General features: G+C 41.7%; 1 protein-coding gene across 1 annotated transcript in view; it reads left to right on the top strand.

Annotated features, from left to right (window-relative positions):
* The window catches only part of NYAP2 (neuronal tyrosine-phosphorylated phosphoinositide-3-kinase adaptor 2), a 171,934-nt gene that overhangs the window by 70,093 nt on the left and 74,173 nt on the right, over positions 1-27,668 (top strand). Inside the window, exon 2 of the mRNA XM_077827222.1 lies at positions 7,669-7,967. Coding sequence (XP_077683348.1) covers positions 7,669-7,967 — 299 coding nt within the window. The remainder of the gene's footprint in view (positions 1-7,668; positions 7,968-27,668) is intronic.

Here is a 27,668-nt window from a genome sequence, read left to right as displayed (position 1 = left end):
TCAGTCGCCCCTTTCATCTTTCCAAGCATCTAAACATTAACTAAATTATACTCTGAGAGAGAGAAAGATCATTTCACCCACCAAGGAAATGCAGCTTCTTCTAGGGTAGACTGTGGCAGCTTTTCAACAATTCTATATCAGAACAATTCTATATCTATATCAGTTTGAGTCAGAAAGTGAAGACTGACATATTCAGTTGACAGTATAACAGTGGCTCTGAACCTTTCCAGAGTACTGTACCCCTTTCAGGAGTCTGATTTGTCTTGTGTACCCCCAAGCTTTACCCCACTTAAAATCTACTTGCTTACAAAATCAGACATAAAATACAAAAGTGTCACAGCACACTCTTACTGAAAAATTGCTTACTTTCTCATTCTTACCATATAATTGTAAAATAAATCAATTGGAATATAAATATTATACTTACATTTCAGTGTATAGTATATAGAACAGTATAAACAAGTCATTGTATGATATTTTCATTTGTACTAACTTCATTAGTGCTTTTTATGTAGCCTGTTGTAAAACTAGGCAAATAACTAGATGAGTTGATGTATCCCGTGGAGGACCTCTGCTTACCCCCAGTGGTATTTATATCCCTGGCTGAGAACCACTGCACTATAATACATGGGTAGAATTTAAATAGGCTGAATATGATTAGCTGAGTAGTTATTTGGCCAGGACACCAGAGCTATCAACCTAGAGATGGGCAAACTATTGTTATTAATAGCATTTGCTACACATTTAGTCTGTTTTTTAGGTTAGTGACTTCTAACCCTGCCTTGCCTAGTTCTGACCTCAACAAGGACTCAGTTGAGATGGCAACCCTGAATCTGAGGCCACAACTTGGCCCACCAAGTTCTGAGTTCAGTTGTGTTCAGAGTTCTTGTGAACTGAGGTTCCCTCCTTTCCCTGTTGTCAGATCAGCTTTATTCATCATCTATTGTTCCTCAATCCGGGTGAAATCCTGGCCCCATCAAAGTAAATTATAACACTGATATCATCGTGTTTAAGGCCAGAAGGAATCACCAGATCAACTAATTTGACCGCCTGTGGATCGCATCACCCAGCCAACACTGCATCCAGCCCAACAACCAGTATTGGACCAAAGTGTTTTTGCCATCTGGAGACTAAACAATTATGTGCCACAAACAGACAACAGAAAGGACTGAGGTGCACCAACACCCTAGGCCCCTAGGGAATTGATTTAGTGAGATAAACCCAGCTGATCCTAGCACTGACTTCAGTGGGGAAAGGATTGTAGTCTACGTATTTAACCTAGCTTGAAGAATAATGACTGTGCATGTTTTAGATACTGCAGTTGAAGTCCACTAGTTTGCCTTTTAATTTAAGATAAATCCTGTCTTATATGAGTGTTGGAATTGGACCCTAAGTGTCAAATTGTGACCGTCTCTAGGGGAGTGAGAGAAGGCAGGAAGCTCTGTTGACCCCTAATTCATCAAAGAAGGAGGTGGCTAGTGTTCTGGCAATGTTCAATGGCCCAAAATGGGCATGGCCAGGTGAGCTGTAGGAAGCGCACATTACATACTTAACGACTATATGTCCTATCAATGTCCCACAGTGCATCTCCAGCTCCAAGAGTCATCACTTTACTCTGTCTATAACGTGAGTGCTTTACATGATTAAATGTTATCACTGTGCAATTCACCCCTTACCTTAGTTTTTGCTGACAAATGTCCAGTTTTATTTTTGTTTTGTTTTTTTAACGTTACTTGGGCACATTTTTTGCTCTGTCACAGAAGCCGTTGCACCTAACCAGTTCAAATTGAAATTTCCCAAGGGAATAATCCAAATCTGCATTTCCATATATATTAATAAACTGTAACATTTTCAGCAACTCATATAATACACATTTGAAATGAGAGATAACCTATTACCAGTACAATGGAGAGCTCAGGCACTTTCCTGTCAAAAGTAATGGGGTGAGATCATCTACACAATTATTTCTAGTAGCTGTCTCAATAGTCCTTTATGCAGCAAAGTATGTATAAATCTTTCTCAGTCCGCTATGCTGTAGCAGGACATTCTAGCTCCAGCCAGCTCCTCCTTACAAGTTGGAGGAGTACATAAATAAATCCTTTAATTCTCTCCATAGCTCAAGGCATTGTAATGTTGGAGACTCAGGTTCCAAAACAACTTCAGTGAGTTTGTTTGTTTGGGGGGAAGACAAAGGTAAATGGCAGGTCCAGATAATTCTGATTTCATTTATACTGGTATAAATCTGGTGTGACTCTGTTCACTTGGACAGAGTTATTCTGGATTTTAGCTCATGTACCTGAGATCAACATTTGGCTCACTGCCTCTAGCGAATGGGAGAAAAGTGCCAGGCATGCTTCGAAAGAGCACCTACTAACAATCGCCTCAATAGTGTGAGACGGGTATTAACCTTTTGTAACCATGTCATGTAACGGGGACCAGGAACAGAAGGCTAGTCTTTTACTAGCATTCGTGTCACATCTTTGATACAGGTGGTAGCTTTAGAAGAAGCTGTGGGCTTATTCTGCCCTTTGGGGAACTCCAGGGATTGATTCAACTTTGTGTGTCTGCCCTACTAATAAAGGCCATTTTGGTGGTTACTAGTGTACAGGTGTAAGAATTAGACAGAAAATGAAAAAATGTCCTGTGGAAAAAATGTCCTTGCTTGGGACACATCAGGTTTGTTCTGGCTATTTGTGTTCATACTTCTGTCTTGCTATAGGTGCAAACACTGCACACCTCCTGCAGGGGCAGGTCTCAGGAAATCTTCAGTAGTTAGTATCATGAAAGATGTTCAAGGGCAACCATAGTAGAGGTGTAAAGTTTACTATTTAACTGGCATGCAATTTATTGCATTGGTGCTCTTTGAGCCAACGGGCGGGTGCGTGAGTAGTTTAATATGTCAATGTAATTTATGGCACTGGCATACTCTTAGCCGTGGGTGGGTGCGTGCACTCATGTGTGCACACGTGTAACCAGTAGTAAGCGTCTCTTTCAAGAGTAGGTGCTGATCGCTCGAAATTTCAAAGTGACCTCCAAATGCCCATTTCTCTGCCAAATAGGAGACTTTCCAGATTTACTATACTATAGGAGTACCAGAGCTTTTAAAGATGGGAAAAAGCCCAAGACAAATCTAAATCTTTTGGAATGTCAGCCTATGATGACTTGCAGATAATTTAGAAGTAAATTTGGCATATAACAAAGACTTGCAAATCTAGAGGAAATAGAATTTTTATTGGGGAGTGTAAGATCATTCGAAGGGATGATAAAATCCACAGGCATTTTTCCTGGTCCTTTGTTTTCTTAGACAAAGGGGAAAACCACCACCACAATGAAAGTTGTGTACATTAATTTCTGAGGACAGAATTTGGTCTATGGTATACAATCTAAACATTTCTATATGGAAGTGAAATCATTACTTCTGATTAGTATATTCTATTCAGAGCATTGTATATATAACAAATGTGCCTATATATTGTAACAGGGTCAGGCCGGATGGCTACAGGAGAGTAATAGAAGGTAGATATATTAGCCTCAGGTTAAGTAGGTCCCTTTTCCCTGGGTAAGGTAATAGGGAAGATTCCAGAACAATCAGGAACCTTCTGGAGACAATTAAGACAGACAGGCTGATTAGAACACCTGCAGCCAATCAAGAAGCTGCTAGAATCAATTAAGGCAGGCTAATTAGGGCACCTGGGTTTAAAAAAGGAGCTCACTTCAGTTTGTGGTATGCTTGTAAGGAGCTGGGAGTAAGAGGCACTAGGAGCTGAGAGTGAGAATGTGGACTGTTGGAGGACTGAGAGTAAAAGCATTATCAGACACCAGAAGGAAGGTCCTATGGTGAGGATAAAGAAGGTGGGAAAGTAGCCCAGGGAGTTGTAGCTGTCGCACAGCTGTTCCAGGAGACACTCTAGACAGCTGCATTCCACAGGGCCCTGGGCTGGAACCCGGAGTAGAGGGTGGGCCTGGCTTCCCCCCAAACCTCCCAACTCCTGGTCAGACACAGGAGGAGTTGACCTGGACTGTGGATTCACAAAAACAGCCGAACTGAGGGGGGCTGTGAAGCTCCAAGATGAGCAAATCCACCAATAAGCACAAGACCCACCAAGGTAGAGGAGGAACTTTGTCGCAATATATAAATACAGTAGAATTAAGGATTAAAGTGGATCTCCTACCTGCATCCTTCAATACGTTTAAATGGTAATCCTCTTTAAATGATGTGACAGGCATTTTTTGTTGTGGCGAATCAGAGGATTATACTATCAGAACAATTTATGGAAAGATTAGTTGATCATTTAAATCAGCCACCGTTGGTTGGTTGATTGCTTGGTAGTTTTTAATTATTAATCTTCAAATTGTGGAGGAAAACATCAAGTACTACCTTTGATTTTTTTTGCTTGAAAATCCCTCTGGAATCGATGCCTGATTCAATAATAAGTTGGTTGTAAACATGTGCTAGTTTATATATATGTGCATCACTGCCTCTAATGGATGGAATATGTCAAGACATGTTCAATTTCTAGCCTTTTATAATAGACTCTTCTTCTAGTGGCTGGAACTTAGACAAGAGTGGAAATAGTATTGTGAACTAATAGAGATTCTCCCTGAGGTCATGTGGTAGGCTGCTGCTTTTGGAGCATATAATCGTCAATGTGCTATTATCTCATCTGGTACACAGTGCGTATTTGATATAAGCTGTAGTTTATCATCTCAAGAAGTATGTAATTAAACAAAAAAAGAGGTGTTCTTATGATTCCCCAGAGATCAAAGGGAGGGAGGGCAGCATAATGTGAGGGCTTGCTCAATCCTCAAGTGAGCTGTAGAAAAATGGCCTTAGCTTTCGGAAACAGAGGTGTATTAATTGCCAGATCCCTTACTCAGTATTATCCTAATGAAGGATCACTTCCAACAGGATATTAAAATGGGTGCAAGTTAAACATTTTACCCACTGACAATAAGTATTGAGTGGAAGTTGTATGTATTGTGATGAAGGCCATATGGTTCAGGTGTATGTAACTGAGAGTGTACGTAACTAGCTGTCTGAATGGTTTGGATATCTGTTACAGATATAATCCCCATTCATTTTACTGTGTTGCTGAAGGTTTTTAACTGAAACAAACTGTGTTTGCATTCCAGAAATATAAGCATAAATAAGAACAGCATTCCAGAACTGATAAGTACTGCAGAAGAAATACTGTGTGCAGAACTGTCATCCCCAACGCATTTTGGTACCTGTCTCTATTCATTTAGATCCAAGTCAGCTGAGTTTTCCTTCTCATATACCTATGATTTACTTAAATTATTCCGGGTTATTTTGTCTCCTGAGAATCTGGACTGCATTCCCATTATCCATTCATCTTTCACACTTCTACCTCACTACCTTGTTGCTGCTCCCATTGCAGATTCATATAGATTTGATGGGATAATAAGGTGGAGTTTACATTTCCCTGTATGAGAGTTATTTTTGGAGCATTTTTCCCTTGCATTCTTTTTATTCCAAAGGGATTGACTAGACCCCATGATTTTTATTTCCTGAGATGCATGTATGTCTACAGTCATAGAGGAGTACCTGGAAGTACAGATCAATCCATGGTGCTACATTTCTAAAGTAATACCCTTTTTTGCAAGACCAATTTTCTCTCTTCTTCCAAAAGATTCCTCTTGAACTTCTGATGTTTGGGATTTGTCCTGTGGGCAGGTTCTTGTCACACGGCTATAAAATCTGAGCTGAGTCGAAGTACTACTTTTAACGTTTCAAGCGTACAACCATATATCAAATACTAGAGATAGACACAGACTGATAAAATGCACTAATTATATCTCGCCAGATGTTGTTCTCACAGCATACAAAATTTAGAAGTCAACTGCTTGTTACCCTAAAATAACATGGGATGAGCATTTTTTAATGTTTTATTATTTTATTGTTTATTATTTCACTATGGCAGCACCTAGGGAGCCTTGAACACAAGCCAGGACCCCACCGTGCTTGGAGGTGTACAAACCCAGAACAAAAAGATGATCCCTGGTTCAAAGAGCTTACAATTCTGTAGAGTCTTCAGATCTTCATGTGGGATCAGTAATAGAAAATGCTTGGGATATGGCAGTAAATATAGATTTTACATTGTAACTTGATTTTTAACTTGACAATGATTTCAGTGAATATCCCTATGAAATTGTATAAACCAGAGATAAGAGTGAAAAAAGCCATGTAGGAAACCATTTAAAAAGAAGGTTTCAGAGTAACAGCCGTGTTAGTCTGTATTCGCAAAAAGAAAAGGAGTACTTGTGGCACCTTAGAGACTAACCAATTTATTTGAGCATGAGCTTTCGTGAGCTACAGCTCACTTCATCGGATGCAAGAAAAGTCAGAGTGGGAAACAGAAAAATATATTTCAGATAAAAAAGTCAAATTAACTACTTAAAGTAGTGTTATTTTAGGGAGGGTTCAACTGTTTTATAAAAATATAAAAGCAGTATTTGTAGAATTGCAGTAGCTATTTCATAGTTAAAACTGAAGCTGATTTCCTATTATTACTGATTTTTAAACCTCACCCTCTAACTACTTCAGAGAGAGAAAGAGAGATTCTTCCTGAACATTTGCCTACTGCATCTCATCCCAGAGGTGACTATTTCCTGAAAAGGTTGGTAAAAATCAGAAGAGAAGTTTTAATGCTGTGATGATTTGAAAATTTTACCTGACATTCACTTCTGAAGGCTTTTCTGTGTTGGCTTGTAATAGCTACAGAATGGTTTGGCCTGGTTTGATTTTTAGCCTTGCTGAAGAGAAAAATGTATATATTGCTGAAGAGCTAGAAGGGAAATTAAAAAGTTTTAAACAGCTTGTGATACTCCACACTCCACAGGATATATGGGCTCATTAAAGCAGGATTATAAAATAAAGCCAGTGGGTAGGTAGGTCCCTTAGGGGAAAAGAAGATCTGGCCCAAATCAGCCATGACACACCAACGAGTCTGGAACACAAGAAGGAATTGTAAAACTGAAGGACCTGTATACTATCTGAAAGAGGGGTTGCAAGTTAAGTACATGGGCTTTCTCCATCTTGTCACTGCCAGTTTAGGTGCCTTTTTCTTAGAACTAGTCGGTATTTTTGGAATTAAAAAAAAAATCATATTTATTTTTCAAAAAGTTTGAAACAAGAAAAAGTATTGACATTTTGGGCAAAATTTCCTTCTCATGCACACAATTTTGGACTATCTACAGAGCTGGTTAAAATGTTTCAAATTAAAAAAGGAGGAAAAAATTAAAATTCTTAATTTTTATCCCCTTTTGTTGACTATCTCAAATCTCCACCCTTTAATTCCAAAGGCTAAATCCATATCTCAGTTATACTATTCTAGATCAGGGTACCTCTTTGGACTTACTGTGGATTTACACCATTGTAACTGACCTCACAATCTGTTTTTATTTTCATTGTCTCTGATTAAGTTAGCTAAGTGCACAGATTTTTTTTTTAAAAAAAAAGACTAAAAAATATCCTCCACCCTCTCCACCCCACGCCATGGAAATGTATATCACTGAAACTTTTTTATGTAAAAGCTTTTATGATGAGATGTTGATTATTAAATATTAATGTCTAGAGGCCCCATTTCTAGGTGCTGTTCAAATGCAGGTAGATCCCTTACCTGTATGTGTATGTCTTTTCTCTTACAGCATAGGTGGAGAAGTCGCGAGAGGAAATGAAGGAAGCTATGTGGGCAAACATTTCCGGATGGGATTTATGACAATGCCTGCTCCTCAGGACAGACTGCCGCATCCTTGCTCTAGTGGCTTTACCGTGAGATCCCAGTCTCTTCATTCGGTTGGGGGTACCGACGATGAAAGCAGTAGCTGCTCTCGTAAACAACCTCCACCAAAACCTAAACGAGATCCCAACACCAAACTAAGCACCTCATCTGAAACGGTCAACTCTGGAACAAGTAAGAGTGGGAAACTACCGGACAAGACTGAAGGTAAATAATACAATTTTTTAGAAATGTGGTGTTAGAGAGACCCAATGTTAAGGTCAACCTATTAATAAAGTTTTCCTGAAACACTGAAAATGTATTACCTGTAGTTTAAGTAACTATGCCAGTACCATTTTCCTAGACAAAGTTATATTACAAGAGTACTTACAAAAGTAAAGTCTCTCTCTCTTTCAGAACTATAGCAGTAAAATATTGCCCAAAGGTAAAAATAGTTGCAGAGGTGGTGTATATTGCCCAGAGGCAATATTGGCTTTTGTAAGGAATGGTAACACAACCATGTCATAAATATAAAGGGAAGAGTAAACACCTTTAAATCCCTCCTGGCCGGAGGAAAAACCCTTTCACCTGGAAAAGGTTAAGAAGCTAGGATAATCTCGCTGGCACCTGACCAAAATGACCAATGAGGAGACAAGATACTTTCAAAGCTGGAGGGGGTGGGGGAACAAAGAGTCCTCTCTGTCTGTGTGATGCTTTTGCCGGTACCAGAGCGGGAATGCAGGTCAGAACTCCTGTAAAGAGTTAGTAAGCAATCTAGTTAGATATGCGTTAGATTCTGTTTTGTTTCAATGGCTGATAAAATAAGTTGTGCTGAATGGAATGTATATTCCTGTTTTTGTGTCTTTTTGTAACTTAAGGTTTTGCCTAGAGGGATTCTCTATGTTTTGAATCTGATTACCCTGTAAGGTATTTACCTTCCTGATTTTACAGAGGTTTTTCTTTTACTTATTCTTTAATTAAAATTCTCTTTTAAGAACCTGATTGCTTTTTCATTGTTCTTAAGATCCAAGGGTTTGGGTCTGTGTTCACCTATGCAAATTGGTGAGGATTTTTATCAAGCCTTCCCCAGGAAAGGGGGTGTAGTGCTTGGGGGGGATATTTTGGAGGGGGAGATGTTTCCAAGTGGGCACTTCCCCTGTTATTTTTGTTAGATACTTTGGTGGTGGCAGCATAAAGGTTCAAGGACAAAAGGTAAAAGTTTGTACCTTGCGGAACTTTTAACCTAAGCTGGTAAGAATAAGCTTAGGGGGTCTTTCATGCAGATCCCCATATCTGTACCCTAGAGTTCAGAGTGGGAAAGGAACCTTGACAAACCATTATTAGATTAATTAACCTAGAAGGATTCTTGCCTTTTCCCAATCTTCCCAATTTAGGGCAAAACCTGTGCCCGCTCTTTCCACCCCAACCCCTCAGCAGAAATAGTGAAAAGGAGGCAGGGTACGAGGTCCTTCCTTCTCCACCAAAAACTGTTTAGGAGGGAACAAGTTATTAGGATCTTTCCTTCCTCCCCTCCAGGCTAGAATTGTCTTTAGTGGAGCAGGAGAACTAGCTATGCTCCCTACTGGGAGACATCAAGCTAGTTCTGCTTGCTAGTGTGAGATGTAAAAGGGATTCCTTAGGGTCAGAATGACACAGATTATTTTTAGTCAGTGCTGGTCTACTCTCACTCCCCACATTACATGTCAGTTATGACACTTGGTATGGTATATTGCTCTCCATGTCTGTGTCCATTGGGGCTGGGTTGTGGTCAGAAATACTTGTTGGGTTTGCTCATGCTATAACCCTTTTTTAACCAATCAGATTTTAAAAAGGCAATAAAAAAATTTCAAAGCTCCTAGCTCAACTGGCTATTTATAGACAGAGATTGAATTAGAGCATAGATTTATATCTCACATGTGTTGATAGGTAAAACAATCTGAAAATGGAATTTGTCATGCATATTCCATTGTGTCACTCTGCCCACAGATCCAATCCAACTTCTAACACTCCAAACCCAGTCTTTAAACTGCTGCTATTTAAAAAACTAAGCTGTTTACCACAATTTTCCTTCATTTCCTCCAGAATTTATCCCCACAGTATTTCACTGGCCCAAGGCCCAAAAGAGACAATAGTCAGCCTTGTATCACTGACAGGTCTGATATCAAGTGACCTTTCAGCTTTTTGTGCTATTGGATCAGGGAGATTCCACTATGGAAAATTATGAAATAAAGCTGTTGTTTTCTATAAACACATATAGGATATTTTGCAAAGATGTTTGCACAAAAATGTTGCAGGTATACTTTAATGGCAACTCGTGATAATTCCAACTCTTTTGTCTATAATCTGGCCCACTGGCTAATTTGGAAGAAAATTAATTTAACTTCCCAGGCAACCACTGGAGAGATTTGTCAACATCATCTTTAATACAATGTGTGTGTTCTTTTTTTCTGTTCTATAATGATCCATTTTGAAAAAAATGATAGGGTTTCTGTCTCGTGACCCACTTTCTCTTCTGCTTCCTAATTCTGGTGAAGTCAAAATATTGAATCTGTCACATCACAATAATTTCCATAGCAATAGATTTTTTTAAATATGACTCTGACAGTAAATAGAAGAAACTTGACTGGAAGTTAGCAAGTCCTTCCTTGTTTAAAACATAAATAGCATCAGAAACAGAAAGGTAGTGGCTCCTTAAATTGCTTTTTGTATAAAGGTTCTTGTTTCCAAATTTGCTATAGTGTAAAAATCTCTTTAACTTGTGCTGTCACACATTAGCCCAACCTCATTATATAGCAATGTGATAATGCTCCAGTGTGTGTTGTCTCACAGCATATTCAAGTTGTCTGTGATTTAAGGAGCAATTTCTAAGACAGAGAAATTCCTGTGACCTCTCTTTAATTTGATTGGTATGTTTTTATATCTCTGTGTACACTATCAGGCTATATTATTCCTTCTTCTCTCTGCCCCTCCCCTGCCCCTGACTAATTAAAGGGCCTTCATCAGGTGACATCTGTTCCACATGTTTGGATTTATAAAACCCAGTTTTTACAAAATCTAAGGCTGTCTTTCCATGGAGATTTAAACTTCCAATAGAAACAGCTTTTTGCATCCCACATCATATCATTGCCCTAGTGCTTGGCAACCTGAAAGAGAGATTTTAGAAAGTAAGCTCCTTCAGGGTGGGGACATTATCTTGCTTTTTGTCTTGTATGGCACATAAATATAAAGAGGAGTGAAACTGACTGATGTATTTTTACTGCCCAGGTTTAAAGAAATACAGAAGGGAACAGAACAGAATAAAGAGTGACTGTGTAAGCTGTTAGAGACAGGAACCCTCTCTTTCTTCTGTGTTTGTCCGTAGCTGGGGGGTCCTTGGCACTGCTGCAATACAAACAATTAAATCATAAAACCAGTGAAAAGCAAATTAGATTTTAAAAGATGCAGAGACAGGTCATTCTTGAAAATCCTCACTTATGGTGCCCATTTAAGTGTGCGCGCGTGTGTGTGTTTACCTGAATGTGAGGCATCTACCCTGCTGCTCTGTAATTCTGTCTGATAAAAGCATTTCTTCTGCTCAGTAACCTCTACAAGCAGTCAACTTGTGGAGAATATGTAGCTTTGAAAAAAGGCAATTAATACTGTAATTGGAGTTGTTCAAAAGGCAGTGCCTCTCATAAATTCCCAGTTACTTACCCACCCAAGCTGCTAACCACCTGCTATGAGCTTGAACTGTTGCCACATGAGCTAAACAGAAGTTGGACTGAAATGGATTTAGAGCTTTCAGTAGCTTTATGCAGTTCTCAGTTCCTTTTGTTTTCTACATTGGCTAATAATTTATTTAAAGAATGATGTTTCCTGGCTTATAACCAGCTTTTTCCATCCTAGCTGTGTGCCTGTTAATGGAAGAAATATGTCAGAAGATCCTTATTATGTAATGCATTTTTTCCCATTCCAGCTTTCCCTGGCTGTTGCTTCATATTTCAAGGGCAGTGTTCTTCCCTGACTACTCCTTGTGTAACCCTATAGAGTCTTGTTGTATGGATATAAATCACGACAGCATTTGGCCCTCAATAAGTATTCACTCCATATACCTAAGTAGCTTTTTCTGATATTATTTTGCCAGGATCCTCACCCTGCTGCTAAGCTGAACTATCCTTAAACTACTTACAGCTAAATTACAGCTCTTCCCAAGCAACAGCTGTGATGCAGAGTTGTGAAGGTGTAGCACCTAAGTGGGAGTGACTGGAGACAAAGGGGGAGATTTTCTAGATGGCAGTTAGGTGCCCAACTCCTGCTGAAAATTAATGGGAGTTGATTCCCTAACTAACATCTGTGCCATTGAAAATCTCCCCCAATATGCCTAAATAGGGCAGAGGTAGACACAGTGCCTTCAGTGGGGTTTGAAAAATGCAGTCACTGCTTTAAAAAACAAAAACAAAATGCAGCATAAAGAAAAGGAGTACTTGTGGCACCTTAGAGACTAACCAATTTATTTGAGCATGAGCTTTCGTGAGCTATAGCTCACTTCATCGGATGCATACCGTGGAAACTGCAGCAGACTTTATATATACACAGAGAATATGAAACAATACCTCCTCCCACCCCACTGTCCTGCTGGTAATAGCTTATCTAAAGTGATCAACAGGTTAGGCCATTTCCAGCACAAATCCAGGTTTTCTCACCCTCCACCCCCCCCCCCCCCACAAATTCACTCTCCTGCTGGTGATAGCCCATCCAAAGTGACAACTCTTTACACAATGTGCATGATAATCAAGTTAGGCCATTTCCTGCACAAATCCAGGTTCTCTCACTCCCTCACCCCCCTCCAAAAATCCACCCCCATACACACACAAACTCGCTCTCCTGCTGGTAATAGCTCATCCAAACTGACCACTCTCCAAGTTTAAATCCAAGTTAAACCAGAACATCTGGGGGGGGGGGGTAGGAAAAAACAAGAGGAAATAGGCTACCTTGCATAATGACTTAGCCACTCCCAGTCTCTATTTAAGCCTAAATTAATAGTATCCAATTTGCAAATGAATTCCAATTCAGCAGTTTCTCGCTGGAGTCATATTCTCTGTGTATATACAAAGTCTGCTGCAGTTTCCACGGTATGCATCCAATGAAGTGAGCTATAGCTCACGAAAGCTCATGCTCAAATAAATTGGTTAGTCTCTAAGGTGCCACAAGTACTCCTTTTCTTTTTGCGAATACAGACTAACACGGCTGTTACTCTGAAACCTGTCAAAATGCAGCATGTATTTCTCCCTAGCTCCAGTCTTCAGGCCAGAAAGCCACATTGCCCTTTCATTCAGGGATTGCAAACAGCAGGATCAGGTCCTGCCTGATTTTGCTGGTGGGGACAAGGAACATCTCCCTGTAACTATGAGTGTATTTGCCCACGCAGAAGACAGCCACAGTTTGGCCCTTAAGGCTGCAACGGTTGCTTGCTCCCAGTTGCCTGGATTCTAACAGGAACTAACAGCAAAGAGCTCAGTCTAACCACTCGGTTAGCTCTAAGATATGCCGTCACGGGTGGTTGTCTCCTTTGCTTATTTTTAGCTGAGGTTGCCACTGCAGGTTTGGATCTGCAGTTTCAGTAACCACCTTTCTGCTGCAACCCCACTTTCCGCTGGCAGACTCCCAGAGCTGAATAATTTTTCTCGGCATTCCACGCCACCTTCTATCTGCTCTGGTGTATTGTCTGGTCCCTCTGGTCAGAAAAAAGTGGAACAAAAGCAGAAGTTCCAATGCAGCTGTGATAGCTTTCTGCCAAGAACAATGAGCACAATGTGATTTTTTTTCTGAGGAATCTGTAAACAAGTTTTGAATCTATACAGGGGTATCTTCTACCACTCAAGGCACATATGCATACTTATTGATGTTAATGGAAGTTACAAGCACCGAATGGAGAACAGACCATGCAGTATTAAAAGACATGACAATCTAGTTGCCAGCTAGGGAATTATTCTGTGCTGGGGAACTGATGATTAGTACTGTAGCTATGACAGATGAGCCTGCACTAGGATTTGTGTGCTTAATGGCTTTTTTTCATTTGATGAAATCACTTTATGCATTTCACATTTCTATTTTGTGCGTGGACATTGATCATTTACTTGGGGTGACATTCCACAGGCAAAAAGAGCACGAGATGAGAAATACAGCCTGCCTGCAATATCCATAAATGTATTTATTACACTTAGGTTACATTATGTTTAACCTAGTGTATAGGTACACATAGCAGATACCTTTTCATTGGGTTGTTTGCACTGCAGGGAGACATAATAATGGGCCTTCTCACAGTATTTCCACTAGCCATGAGCTGAAATTCTGTGATAAAACCAGATCTTGGATTATTTTAGTCTACTGGATGTCTCCCTAAAGCATTAAAAGCCACTGGAAAAACAAAGCTTGGTTTCCATTGCCTCATTGCTAGAGCTGACCTGAAAATGTTGAAGGCAATGGTACTACTCGGGTAAGGGTTTGCGGGATCAGGTCAGAATATTAAATCCCACACATATCCTTAGAGCTTATCCATTGTAATACCTATGTCCTGTAAAACTCATGTGGAGCTACAGGAAAGAGAACAGAACACAGCTGCACTCATTATTCTATAGAAAATAAATTAGATTTCTATCCTGGTACCTTTTCCCTTACCTTCTTGTTCAATTAAGCTCTAATTCTACTCCCATTAAAGCTAATGGCAAAACTCTCATTCAGTTGAATGGAGCGGGAACTTAAAAGCATTTTCTTCCTAAAGCCTTGATCAGGCAAAGTGCTGAGCACCCTCAGCTCACATTGAATTCAGTGAGAGTTGAGGGGGCTCAGCCAAAATGAGCCTTAAGAGATTTTGTGCCAGACTCCTAGTAAACCTACTGCCCATTCTCCAGTTTGTCACTAATTTCTGTCTAATCACCGTTTGAATATAATCTTCTTGGTTAATGCACAAAGTTGCCACTTTCATATCATCCACATAGATTAACACTGGGTGACATCAAGCAGCATATGCCTGACATGCTGCAACTGCCTTTGGCACTTCATGCTTTTCAGTTTATAAGCATGCCGTAAATACAGCAAACGGAGCTATGTTGGGATAACGCAGACTAGCAACAGCTAAACAGAACACATCCTCATCTCCACGGGGTCATAATGAGCCAGAATGGGACTTTAAAAAAATGCAGATGCAAACCCCAAAATAACTTGGTGTTTGTTTTACTGATTCTTCTTCTTCTTGTCTTGTCCTCAAACGGCTTCCCACCATGTCTGTGCACATGTGATTGCCTGATCACTGCACTCTGCCAGGTCTCTGGAAGAGCATTCATGCACAAGCAACTGTTATTGCAGGAGATGCTTCATGTTTCTGCTGCAGTCACAGATCCGGGGGCCAGTGATGTAGCCCCACTTGATCATTGCATCTCTAGACCAGCCAACTCCACTATGGCATTGATTAGGACCATGTAATCCAGGGCTGATCTGCACCAGATAGGTCCTCGACTTCTGGGAGCTGGAGCAAAGAGGCTTACAAGGTCGTTCTCCACCTTTGTTTGCCGTAACTGAATACTTGTCTGTTTGGGTGACAATGTTAGGGGTTTAACAATGGCATGATAACTTTGTTGTGACTTCAGTCGACTTGGAGCCAGTGTCATATAGTGGATATCTTAGATCTGCACATTAGCTTTGTGTGTTCAACTCTACTGTAACCTCCTGGAGTATATCCGGAGGAGCAATACCTGTGCGGACGTAGAGGCTGTTGATATGGGTAGTGTGACAAAGTTCCTCCTTTGCCTTGGTGGGTCCTGTGCTTATTGGTGGATTTTCTTGCCTCAGAGGTTCACGGCAGCCCTCAGTTTGGCCACTTTCGTGGCTCAAATCTGCCATTCACTCAGTTAGCCTCCTCACTGGCCAGCATGGGGAAAGGAAGAAGAACAATCCCCACAGTCTCTGCTGATCCACCTAGTGGATCAGGGAACAGGCCAGAGACCTTCCCCACTTGTGGAACCCACCGTCCAGTTCAACTCCTCCGGTATCAAGTAGGGAGTTGGGGGATGGAGGGGTGGGGGGAACCCGGGCCCACCCTCTACTCCTGGTTCCAACCCAGGGCCCTGTGGATTGCAGCTGTCTACAGCGGCTCCTGTAACAGCTGCGTGACAGCTACAACTCCCTGGGCTACTTCCCCATGGCCTTCTCCCAACACCTTCTTTATTCTATCCACAGGACCTTCCTCCTGATGTCTGATAATGCTTGTACTTCTCAGTCTTCCAGTAGTACGCCTTCTCACTCTCAGCTTCTTGTGCCTCTTGCTCCCAGCTTCTTGCACGCACACCACAAACTGAAGTGAGCTCCTTTTTAAACCCAGGTGCCCTGATTAGCCTGCCTTAATTGATTCTAGCAGCTTCTTGATTGGCTGCAGGTGTTCTAATCAGCCTGTCTGCCTTAATTGTTTACCAGAAAGTTCCTGATTGTTCTGGAACCTTCCCTATTACCTTACCCAGGGAAAAGGGACCTACTTAACCTGAGGCTAATATATCTGCCTTCTATCACTCTCCTGTAGCCATCTGGCCTGACCCTGTCACAGTAGGCAACGGCATCCTGTAATAAATCAGCAGGCAGTATTGTGTGCAAGATCTAGCTTCTTTGTGTGAGGGGATTGTGCCCAGGCTGCATTTGTGTGTTCATCAGAGGAGCAGCAATGTGCCAGTTGATCACACAGTGGATGGGTCTGCACCCCACTTGCTGCGAATATTGGTTTGTATGCTAACTTTGGCTTTCGTTTTCTCAGCATGGGTTCTAAAAGACAGTGTGTGTTTAAGAGTGACACCAAGGTATACAGGAATGAGTAATTTTCATTCCAAGCCAGCTGATGTTGAGTTCGCATGTGGCCTCTTGGTTTTTGAGATGGAATGCACTGCTGGTTTGCTGCACAGTACTCATATAAGGTGTTAAGTACATTCACCTACTCGCTACTATTCCACATTCCTTGTGTAGATAAATCATCTTGTGCCAGAGCAGCTTGGCTGGTCATTTGTGTAGATGTTGAATAATGTAGGTGTTGAGACACTACTTTGTGGGAGGCCATTCTTCTGTTGTCGCTAGTGGCTCCATTTGACACAAAAGTTCACAAAGAATCTTCTGTTCTCCATCCTTGTCTGTATTATCTACATGTGGTGGTGGTTCTTCATTACCGTTCATACCTTGGCAATTGTAACGGTCATTGCTTTGAACTACAGGTGTGTGAGCTGGAATACACAAGTTCAAATTCTAACTCAGTATACGTTCTGGTTTGCTGGTTTCAGTGGCTTGCACAGGATTGCAAGAGAGACCAAAATTTGGATGACAGTACATTTGACCTCTTTGTTGTCAACAAATCAACTGAAGACCATAATTTTGTGTCCACTCCTTGGTACGATGTTATAATTCTTGTCACAGCTTTATTGGTAACACCTTTCGGAGATGATCACGAATAATATTTTTTCAGTAAATATTACTCAACTGGTTAGCATGTAAGTTACACTTGTTAAAGTCTAGTTAAAGTTAAAGTCTCCAGCTTTTGAGAGGATTAATAGAAAAATAAAAACAAAACTGCATGCATCTAACACTAGGCTTAAGTGTGCCACTAATGTATGGCTCTACGTTCAGGGCATGTGTGGGCGGGGAGGGGAGGTAGAATTGGTGGAGCTCAGAGAGGAAGTCTGCTATGTAGAATCCCTCCGGCTCTCCAAAGGGCACAGGGGGAACACCAGGTGCTGCTGGCACCCCATACCAGTACCAAGCCAGTACCACTTTGTGTGCCAGTGCAGAGTGGGGAGCAAGACCACTCCCCAGACTTACTTGCCCCTCCCCATTGCCCCCCCCCCACACCAAGGGCATAGGGAGGGAACAGTCCCTATGCTTCTTTGGCTACAGCTACACTAGGCATGATATCCCTGCTCATGTGCACACACTCACACTTGCATACTCATTGAGCCAGCATGAGTATAAATAGCCGCTTAGCCACAGTAGCACAGGTAGCAGGAGCGGAAGCAGGGCTGAGCCATGCTGAGTACAAACCCGCCTGAAACGTCCCGGTCTGTACTCGGCATGGCTCAGCAATGCCTCTGCTGCTGCTACCTCTGCTACCCCATCTACAGTGCTATCTATGCTTGTGCTAGTGTGAGAATGTGTACACGAGCCGGGGAATCCCACCCCAGCTCACAGTGCAGATGCAGCCTTTGAATGCAGTTGAACCTGGCCCTTTATCATTATTTATTTATTTATATATTATTTATTTTCCAACAGCATCTAGAGGCCCCTGCTGAGACCAGGGCCCCATTATGCTAAGCACTGTATAGCAAAAGACACAGTCCCTGCCTTGGAGAGATTACAATCTAAATAGACAGGGCAGACAAAGCAGGAGAGAAAGGAAATAGCCATCACTGCTTTGCAGGTTAAGAGGCAGCTTGCAGAGATACTAAGGCCCAGAGCTGCCAAGGTATTTAGGTTCTAACTTCCATGGAAGTTAGGAACCTTTGTGGATCTGGGGCTTACATGACTCATTACAGTGCGTTAACTGCAAGCTAATCCTTCCTCTCCTGTCCTAAGGTGGGCCTTGCAAGAAGAGGAAGGCTCTGAGCATCCTCCTTCCTGCCACACCCATGGAAGGACTTGGCCCATTGTCACTTCTCTGAGAATACAGTAGCTGGGCTTGTATATCAGTCCTGCTCTTTGCTGAATTTGATTCTGCCCCAAGTGCAGAAAGCCCGCATCTGATTAACTGTCTCCTCCATAGGGACAGTGTGACTGAATTAGATTTGTGTTTATAACAATGGAAGTTTTGAAATGTTTGGGTTTTATTACTTAGGGTGAATAAATACTACAACAGCAGCAACAAGTCCCTCAGTCAGGGAATCACGGGCCCCACGAAAACACTGAAACAACAATGAAGTTTACTCTAAAGCTGCCAGTAATGACAATACCTCAAGCCGAAGCACCCCTATGGAACTAGTTTATGTTCTTACATGTGGGCTTTTAAAAACACAAACACAGAAGTCACAAATATTGATCCATTGCTCTGAATTATTTTTTGGTTTGTCTTCAAAGCTGAGATGAGTGATCTTGACAGCAAGTATAGGATTCTATTTACATTCAAACCCTTACGCCACGCAAGCAATTAGTCCCATTGTAATTAATGACCTAGTGGTTAGAGCACTAAAGCAGGACTTAGGAGACCCAGGTTCTATGTCTGGCTCTGGCTCTGGCTCTGCCACTGGCCCATTGATTGATCTTGGCCAAATATTGTCCCATTTCTCTGCCTCATTTTCGCTATCTGTAAAATGGGGATAATGATACTACCCTCCTTTATAAAGCAGTTTAACATCTACTAATGAAAAATGCTGCATAAGGAGATAAGTGTTATTGTTATATATTACTCGTGTAAATTAGGAGTAATCACCAGATCAAAGCTGTGCAGGATCAGGTGCTAGCATAGTGACCTCTGGAACTGCAGCAGTAAATAGATGAAGAAAGACATTCTGAACAGAAAAAGAAGGGCACAGAAAATCCCAGTATTTGGAGTCTCTCACTGCTGGCAATAATGTACTATAAGGAAGGATTTGGGGTTTGTTTGTTTGTTTTGATTTGTTTTTAAAAACTCTCTCAATTACTATGGAAACAGAAGTCTATAGAGAGATAACAAAAGAGGGAGATTTTTTCAAAAATTGCTCAAGATCTCATTACCAATATTCCTGTTGATGTCAGTAATGCCACCCAATGCAAGTAAGGTGGCAAAATCTGGCCTGCAATCATAGCCTGATCCTGCAAGATACTTGGCATCTCAAGCGAGGTGTTGAGCACCATCAACTCACAGTGAAATCAATCATAGGAGGTGGTAGGAGACCTGAGTTTGCCTCAGTGGTGGGGCTGCTCTGTACCAGCCTTTACTATGGGCTATGCCTAAATGGCATAGTTGAGCTCTTATTAAATAAGAGCTTCATTTTTCAGTAGCAGCAGAACGAGCCAGGTTATAAATACTGTGCAACAGCTAGTTTCCTTTTTCCTCTCACAGCTTTAGGACCCAAATCTGTGAAGCAGTTCCTGTATTGGGCTGATTGAATTCAGTGGGAGCTGAAGGCACTTGGTGCTTCACAGGAAGCACCTTATAAGGCAAAGCTTCTTAATCTGTGGAATCTTGCTTGCCAGAAGAGAAGCTGGATCATTGCTGTAGCTGTCATTGCAAAGCCTTCATACTTGGTATCTGCTAATACCATAGCCTTCATACTTGGTATCTGCACAGTATGTGGGATTCCTGAAGTGGGGGCAAGGCATTATTACGACCTGAAGCACCAGGAGACACATCTTCAGATAATGTAAATTGTCATAGCTCCATTGTCTTCAATGGATCTGTCCCAGATGTCAGATGCAGGGTTGTTCCTATTCAAGACCATGCCAATGGCTTCAGTGTGAGCAGTTATGTGAAACATACCAACTCTATTTTCCAGTTTTTCTCCACATTGTGTCCTTCATGTCTGTTCTAAGTGAATAACGTTAGCATCTGAGGTTTGAATTTTTAATGGGTTTTACATAGGTAGGGAGAAAAAACCATCTAGTTCCTTTCAAAATGAGTTTGTGCTGTGCAACCAATTTCAAGAAGGTTGTGCCAACAGCAAAGATAGTTGAAGGATAAGGGGGAAAATAACAATGAACTTTGTTTCTGTAATGAGCACGTGGGGTCAAATTCTGCTTTCATTTACATCCAGGCTACCCCATTGACTTCAATCAAATAAAATGAAATCAGTGGGGTTGCCTGGCAGTAATTCAGCCAATTTACAATGTTTTGCTTTCTCCTTTGAGCATCCCAGATTCTGAGCTGTTCATATGAAAGAGGCTCAGACTTTAATAAAAATCCCTGCTCGCACCATTTTGGTGCAAAGAACAGCTTTAAATGAGAATACTGTGGTCCTGAGTCTCATGTACACTAAAGCCTCTTTGCACCACTCAGCAATACACAGGGGCCTTAGAGTGAGCGTGAATGTAATTTATGCCCCCTTTATGGTGTCGCTAGAGTGCCAGAGCAGAGATTGGGGAATATATTTAATTTCAGAAACACCAAAACATTCTTGCTGTTGGAAAGTTTTGGTGTTTCTGAAGTGAAATATTGAGAAATTTCAGTTCTGTGAAAAATTTAGAGTTTTTAGATTTTAAGACACAGTTCAAGATAATAACTTCTGAAGGCTCAAAATTTTTTGTGGAACTGAAATTCCATTTCCCAGCCACCTCTCCCCAGCATGCTTTTAAGCCAGGCATTTTGTCTTGCTATGAATGCAAACTGAAAGGAAAAAACTACATGATATGTCCAGGGGAAGAGAGGGAGACCTTTCACGTCTACGTCCTGAGCCTCTGCTTCTTTTATCTAGGGGCTGCATTTTACTGTAAGGTTGGGGATGCAGTAACCACTGTGGAACAGCCACAGGGAAGGGAAAGGAGGAGGAACCAGCTACCCAAATGAAAGTCACTTTCAACACATTCTTTTCAGCTGCAGGCTAACTTTCTTCTCCCTTCCTCCAGCTGTTGTGGAGATAGACATGGGGAACTTTCCCTCTGTGCGGCTCTCCCTCTTCCAGTTGAGCACTGTCTAAAAGTATACCACCAGCTAAAGAGCCCCGATTTACACCAGTAAATAAGAGAGATCCAAATCAGGCCCTTGCTACCTATAGTAGTTGGGTTGAACCTTAGTAGTAGTTGAACCTTAAAGTGAAGGAAAGCAATTACTTACAAAATGGTGAGTGCCAGAATCAGAGAGATAATTAAGTTTATCTGAGAAAAACTCACACTTGGCCACTCTTAATTCATGGCAATGATTTATCCTGTCATGGGAAGGAGGAGGAGGGTGGAGCCACCACTATGGAGATGGAACTGAAATGTGAAATTGCTTTGAGGGTCTTTTCTTAAAACTGATTACACTGAGCATTTGAGAACTGCTCAGCCCCTGACTGCAGAGATGTTATATCTGCAGGCTGCAGATCCCTGTGAAGTGCAGCTGAACTGTTCTAACAATGCTTTGTTCACTTCAACTACCATTATAATCACTCCAGAAAATGCTCAGTGACAACCTGCAGAATCTGTTGCTGTGGGGTTATCCTGTGTCCTTTTGACGGAGACGGGATAGCTCCTTTAAATGAACTCTTGGTCAGTAGGTATGATGCTTCTGCTGTTGCAACTCAGCTGGCCCTTTTGATTGGCATTGTACTACTCTCATTGTAATTCGCCTTGATGAAGTCTAGGTGTCAACACAGAAGCCTGTCAGAGGTGTCATTCATCCTCAGCAATGTGGTTTTTTTTTGTTTTTTTTTTTAACAAAGGCCTCAAGAGAAAGGCTTGTACAAAGAGCACAGAACTTCTGTCTGGGGGTTACTGGAAGCTGCTTGTTCTTTGACACCAGTTGAAAGCGTTTAGGAAGTGCAGAAACATTTCTAAGGACTGCCATACCCGTGCAACAGCCAGAAGTGATTTATTGCAATTTACAATCCGTAATCTGCCAATCTGGCAGCCTCCTTTGATGGGCTGAAGTTATTTTGGAAGTTTGGCAAGCATATCATGAACAGTGTAAATGAATGATAGATTAGACATCAACCATGGCATCAGCAGATGGAAGATGAGTGAATATAAACAACTGGTAGAGTCCCCCATCTGGTGGATGAATTCTCCATGCCTGTGTCCCCTTGCACATGATCACCATTGAGTCCCTGGCCAACTACCAGGTGTGCTGATAGGGAGCGTTTTCCTGGCCAAGTCAAATAACTGAACTAAATGTACTGTCCCTCAGATGGAATTTACTCTTTGTATATTTTGTATTTTTCTCTCACTCCAGTAGTTGCATGCAAGAGTGGCCTGTCATCTTTGCCAACTGCTGAGGCTGTCCACTGGTTGTTCTATATGAGTACACTAAGACCCAGTGTTGCAGTTTCTCTACATTGCAAAATCCTCTTTGCAATGGCAAGACCCAGTGGGCCAAATTGAGGCCTTGTGTAACTGGGCAGTCAGAAGAGTTGCACTTATACAAAGGCTGAATTTGCACATGCGCATGTGTATATTGTGTGCTTTACTGTGTCCGAGACCAAGGTTCAAAAACAGCCTGCCATTTTCAGAAATGTCTAAGTGACCTAGTTCACTCAGTCTCAGTGTGAATTTCAATAGGATCAGGTGCCTAAGTCACTTAGATGCTTTTGAAAATGCTCAGCTGAGTGAAAAGGGATCCTTTCCCTTGTTGAGCCAGTGGAAGTTCTACTAAGCTTGCCTTAACAAACTGCATAGCCTATAGAAAGCTGCAGACAATACTACGGCACAGAACAAACATTTTTGTAAGACATTCAGCAAATATGATGATGAGCATGAGAGAGCTAGCTAGACAGAAATAGATAAGAGATAGCATAGGGAGGACATTTGTCCTAGAGCTGGGCGGTCATGACACTAGCACAGCTCAGTCACGGTGGGGGAAAAAAGGCTGTTTTTAGTTAGCCTTTTTCAAATTCTTAATTCTCATTATGAATTGCAGTTAGTTTGCTAGTAACTATGAGAATATAGTGATATCAGTTAATTTATAGTAGAACAGTAAATGCCCTTAGCTTCGTGTCCCTGGTGACAGTGAAAATACATGCTGATTTCAAATTTAACTGCTTTACTCTTTTGTTACTCCGTAGATGCTTTTTCCATACTCTCATAGTGGATGTGATGAGAGGGCATTTTTTTTCATTCAATGCTCCAACCAGTTAAGCTACTGTACAACATCAGCCTTAGGCAGACACTGCTAAAATACAATAGCAGACTAGTTACTAAAACCAACAACAAACAAGCACATATGTTTTGTAAATTCATTTCTTTCTGAGCATGGTTCAGTAGTTTCATTTGCACATGCTTCATGTAATTCATCTAGTGATACTTGTTGTTGATCATTTTATATACAGGTTATATAATCTATAGCTAGAGGTCCTCCAGATTATAGTACAGTTGCACTATTTTCATATCTGATCACTTTAGTACTAGTCAGGTTAATGCATATTCTGTAGAATGATGTAGTTTATGGATGTACCATCTTCTGAAGACACTGGAGTGGACTCTGCTCTTGATTATGCTGGCATAAATCAGGAATAATTCCACTCATTACACTGGAATTGTTCAAGGTTTACACCAGAATAATAGAGCATACTTTGAATATATTTGGATATAGCAGCAATATTCAAAGAGGTTTTTTTCCGAAATCATTAATCAGCAACGTCTGCCCATAGAGGGACTCTTAAACATCCACTTTTTTATTTGCCAGCAGTTGTGCCTGGTCCGTCATTTCCTTTCTGGAGAAGGAGGCCACTTCAAACTCACAATTGTTTTAAACCAAAATGAGATTTTTTTCCACCTTCGATGGCATTACGTTGCCTGAAAACAAGAGCTCTCCACAGCATGAAATAGTACAGAAAGGCTTGACAGCATAAATGTTCCATTTGTTCCCCAAATATTGACTTTTTATTTGTCATTTGCTTGCTCACTGTTATCTCAGTTTTCTGGACAATTAAGGTTGGTCAGTTACTCAGTCTTGAAGGGATCTAGGATATGCAACTCAAATTTAGAGGTACAAGGTCTGTAGTTGAGAGGGGAATCAGTTATTTTACAATATTCTGGGAGTCTTTTGTAAATTCTTCATTGTGAGAAAGGTTAATTAATGCAGCTCATTATGCCAGAGAAATGCACAGAGAAGTAGAGGTCTAGTATGGTTGAAAGGAGAAGACAGCCTGTAGGTCTGATGCTCCTAGGCCTTGAGTATAGGAGGAGTGTCCCCTCCAGCACAGAAAGCTCTAAGGCCCAACCTGACAGAGGCATATCTTCAGGCCATGGTGTTTATCCAGTCTTTGATATGTTGATGCAACATTGAAGGAATTGTTGGATTAAATGCAGACTCAAACTTACTATCAAGGGCCAAATTCTGCTCTCTTTTATACTGCTGTTAATTCTGGATTATCATCTCCTTTTGAGTAAATTGGTTTACACTAGTGTAAATGAGAGTAGAATTTGGCTTTAAAGAGGTGAAAGAAATTATGACCAAAATCTGGGATGTAAACATTCTTGAAGAAGAATGTACCTTAAATGTAGCCTGAAAGCACCTGAGACCACTGAGGGTGTGTCTCCAGAGCCAGTGGCAGCCTGCGGCACCAGGCCTCTGAGCCCAGGTCAACAGACGTGGGCTTATGGGGCTCACGTTACCATGCTAAGAATAGCTGTGTGGGCAACACTTTGAAGTTGCACCTCAGGTTGGAGCTTGGGCTCTGAAACCCATCACCATAATTGAGCGCTCTCGCTCCTGCCCAGCCACAACATCTACACAGCGATTTTAAGTGCTGTAGCACAAACCTGAGTCTGTTGATGCAGGCTTGGGAGCTTGCTGCCACAAGCTGTGTAAATTTACCTTAATTGACATCAGAGTGGTATTTTATGAAGCGATCTTTCAGTCCCCTCACTTGACTCTGCTTGAGTCATTCTTTAACCACCCACACAAGGGCTAGGAAGGGAGGGACATAGATTATTTGGTGGTGGGGGAATGTATTTGTAGCAACATTAAATTTCTGTCAAAACCAACTACTGCTTGAAGGGCCTTTACACTGAGTGCTCTTTTATCTGTTGTCCCTTCCTCTCTGTACTTTTTCTTATTAGCTTGTTTTTAGAAAACTGAAAGCTGGTCCGTGTAAAAAAAAAAAAAAAAAAAAAAAAAAAAAAAAAAAAACCAAAAAAACAACAACCCTCATGGACAATAATACTCTGAGAGCCAGCTTTGGTTGGTGACAAAGATATGCTCCCTAGTGTTAAAGCCAAACCAGAGATGATATTTAGATGGTCATGTCATCTGCCGAAAGACAGCTTTGTATGTTTTATTGATGTTAACAGATCAAGAACTTTTGCTATAGCAAGTTCCTCAGAGAGGAAAAGACGGATGTTCAACATAACGAGTGTTCAATATACATTGTCCAAGCCTCTTTATTTTTTACTATTTGTGTTACAATAATAAATTTTGGGCCCATTGTGCTAGGCATGGTATAAACACAAAATAAGGAACAGTCCCTGCTCCAAAGAGCTTGCAGTATAAATAGACAAAGGGTATAAGGGGAAACAGAGGCATGGAAAAATGAAATGACTTGCCCAAGGTCACACAGCTGGTCAGTGACAGAGCTGGAAATTTAACATATGTCTCCTGAGTGCCAGTCCAGTGCACTGGAACGGGGTGGGCAACTATTTGGCCTGAGGTCCACATCGGGTTTCTGAAATTGTATGGAGGGCTGGTTAGGGGAGGCTGTGCCTCCCTAGACAGCAAGGCGTGACGTGGCCCCCGCCCTCTATCTGACCCCCACCCCTGCTTCTCACCCCATGATGACCCCCCCGGGACCCCTGCCCCATCCACCACTCCCTGTCCCCTGACTGCCCCTGGAACCCCTGCCCCTGACTGCCCCCTGCCACCCCATTCAACACCCCCTCTCCTTCCTCACTGCCCCCCCGGGGATCCCTGCCCCCATTCAACCCCCCTGTTCCCCGTCCTCTGACCATCCCGATCCCTATCCACACCCCCACCCCCTGCCCCCTTACTGCGCTGCCTGGACCACTGATGGCTGGCGGTGCTACAGCCACGCTGCCCAGTGCACCAGGACAGGCAGCCGTGCCGCCAGCCAGAGCCAGCCACGCCACCGTGCAGCACAGAGCACTGGGTCAGGCCGCGGCTCTGCAGCTGCGCTGCCCGGCAAGAGCTCGCAGCCCCACTGCCCAGAGCATTGCATTGACGGAGCAGTGAGCTGAGTCTGCGGGGGAGGGGGAACAGTAGGAGAGGGGACAGGCCGGGCCTGGAGCTCAGGGCCCAGGCAGGAGGGTCCCGCAGGCCGGATGTGACCCGCAGGCTGTAGTTTGCCCACCTCTGCGTTGGAGCATGCTGCTTTCTCAGTACTGTCTCATGAAGAATACTCGCCAAATTCATCTACGGTATGAATGAAATTAGAGACACACAGATCCTGGTCCAGCAATGCACTTAAAGTGACATGTAACATTAGCCAGGTGAGTCATCCCATTGAAGTCAATAGGGGCTACTCAAATGCTTAAACTTACGTATGTGTATAATTGATTTGCTGCTTTGGGGGCATATTTTGTTTGATTAAATGGTGTATATGTTATAGTAGAAGAAAATAATCTGTGACCTACAGTTTGATATTCAGTAATTACAGGGTTTTAATGAAAGGAATACTATAGCCTTTTGTTCTGTGGGTCCTTTCTAAGGAAGACGCAAATATAGCCTGAGCAATTCCTATTGCTAAGCAAATATAATCTTTTAAGGAGAAAATTTTTAAATTTGTAATTTAAGCAACTGGAAATCTTTTGTTTAGAAAGAAATTCTGCTTTAAAATTACATTTGATGTGGCACCTTTTAAACATTGAAAGGTAGGAGTTTAATTGTTTCATGTACTTAATTTTTTTCTTGCAGTGGGCTGAACTGCACAGTACATTGACTATATGTGGGTTGCAAAATCTGGTAAACAGCTAAGGCACAGTAGAAAATGACAAACTCGTTTTATTAAAAAAATTGTCCTTTTTTCCATACACTGAGCAAATAATGAAAAGAAATGCCACAACATGATTTCATAGTTCAGTCTCTCCTTAAAGAGGAAAAAGACTTCAGAAGGATAGGATGACAAGAAGCAGGCTGAATTTCCAAAATTAACTGTGAAAGGCAGATCATTTAGGCATGTCTGAAAGCTATGCATAACCTTTGTGCTACAAATATCTCATTTCAAAAATGTCAGACTCTGCTTATTCAGGAGGGCTGCCAGTAGGCTATTTTAAGCTTCTTGTTTCTAAAGCACAGCTGCCTCTATATCTTGGTTTATTAGCCATATTTCTTCATTCAGTCATTGGAGGTATTAATAATGGTGGTAG

Source organism: Eretmochelys imbricata, chromosome 9 (assembly GCF_965152235.1).
Source record: "Eretmochelys imbricata isolate rEreImb1 chromosome 9, rEreImb1.hap1, whole genome shotgun sequence".
Lineage (NCBI taxonomy): Eukaryota > Metazoa > Chordata > Testudines > Cheloniidae > Eretmochelys > Eretmochelys imbricata.
Note: the sequence above shows the minus strand (reverse complement) of the source record. Positions and strands in the feature narration are given on the sequence as shown.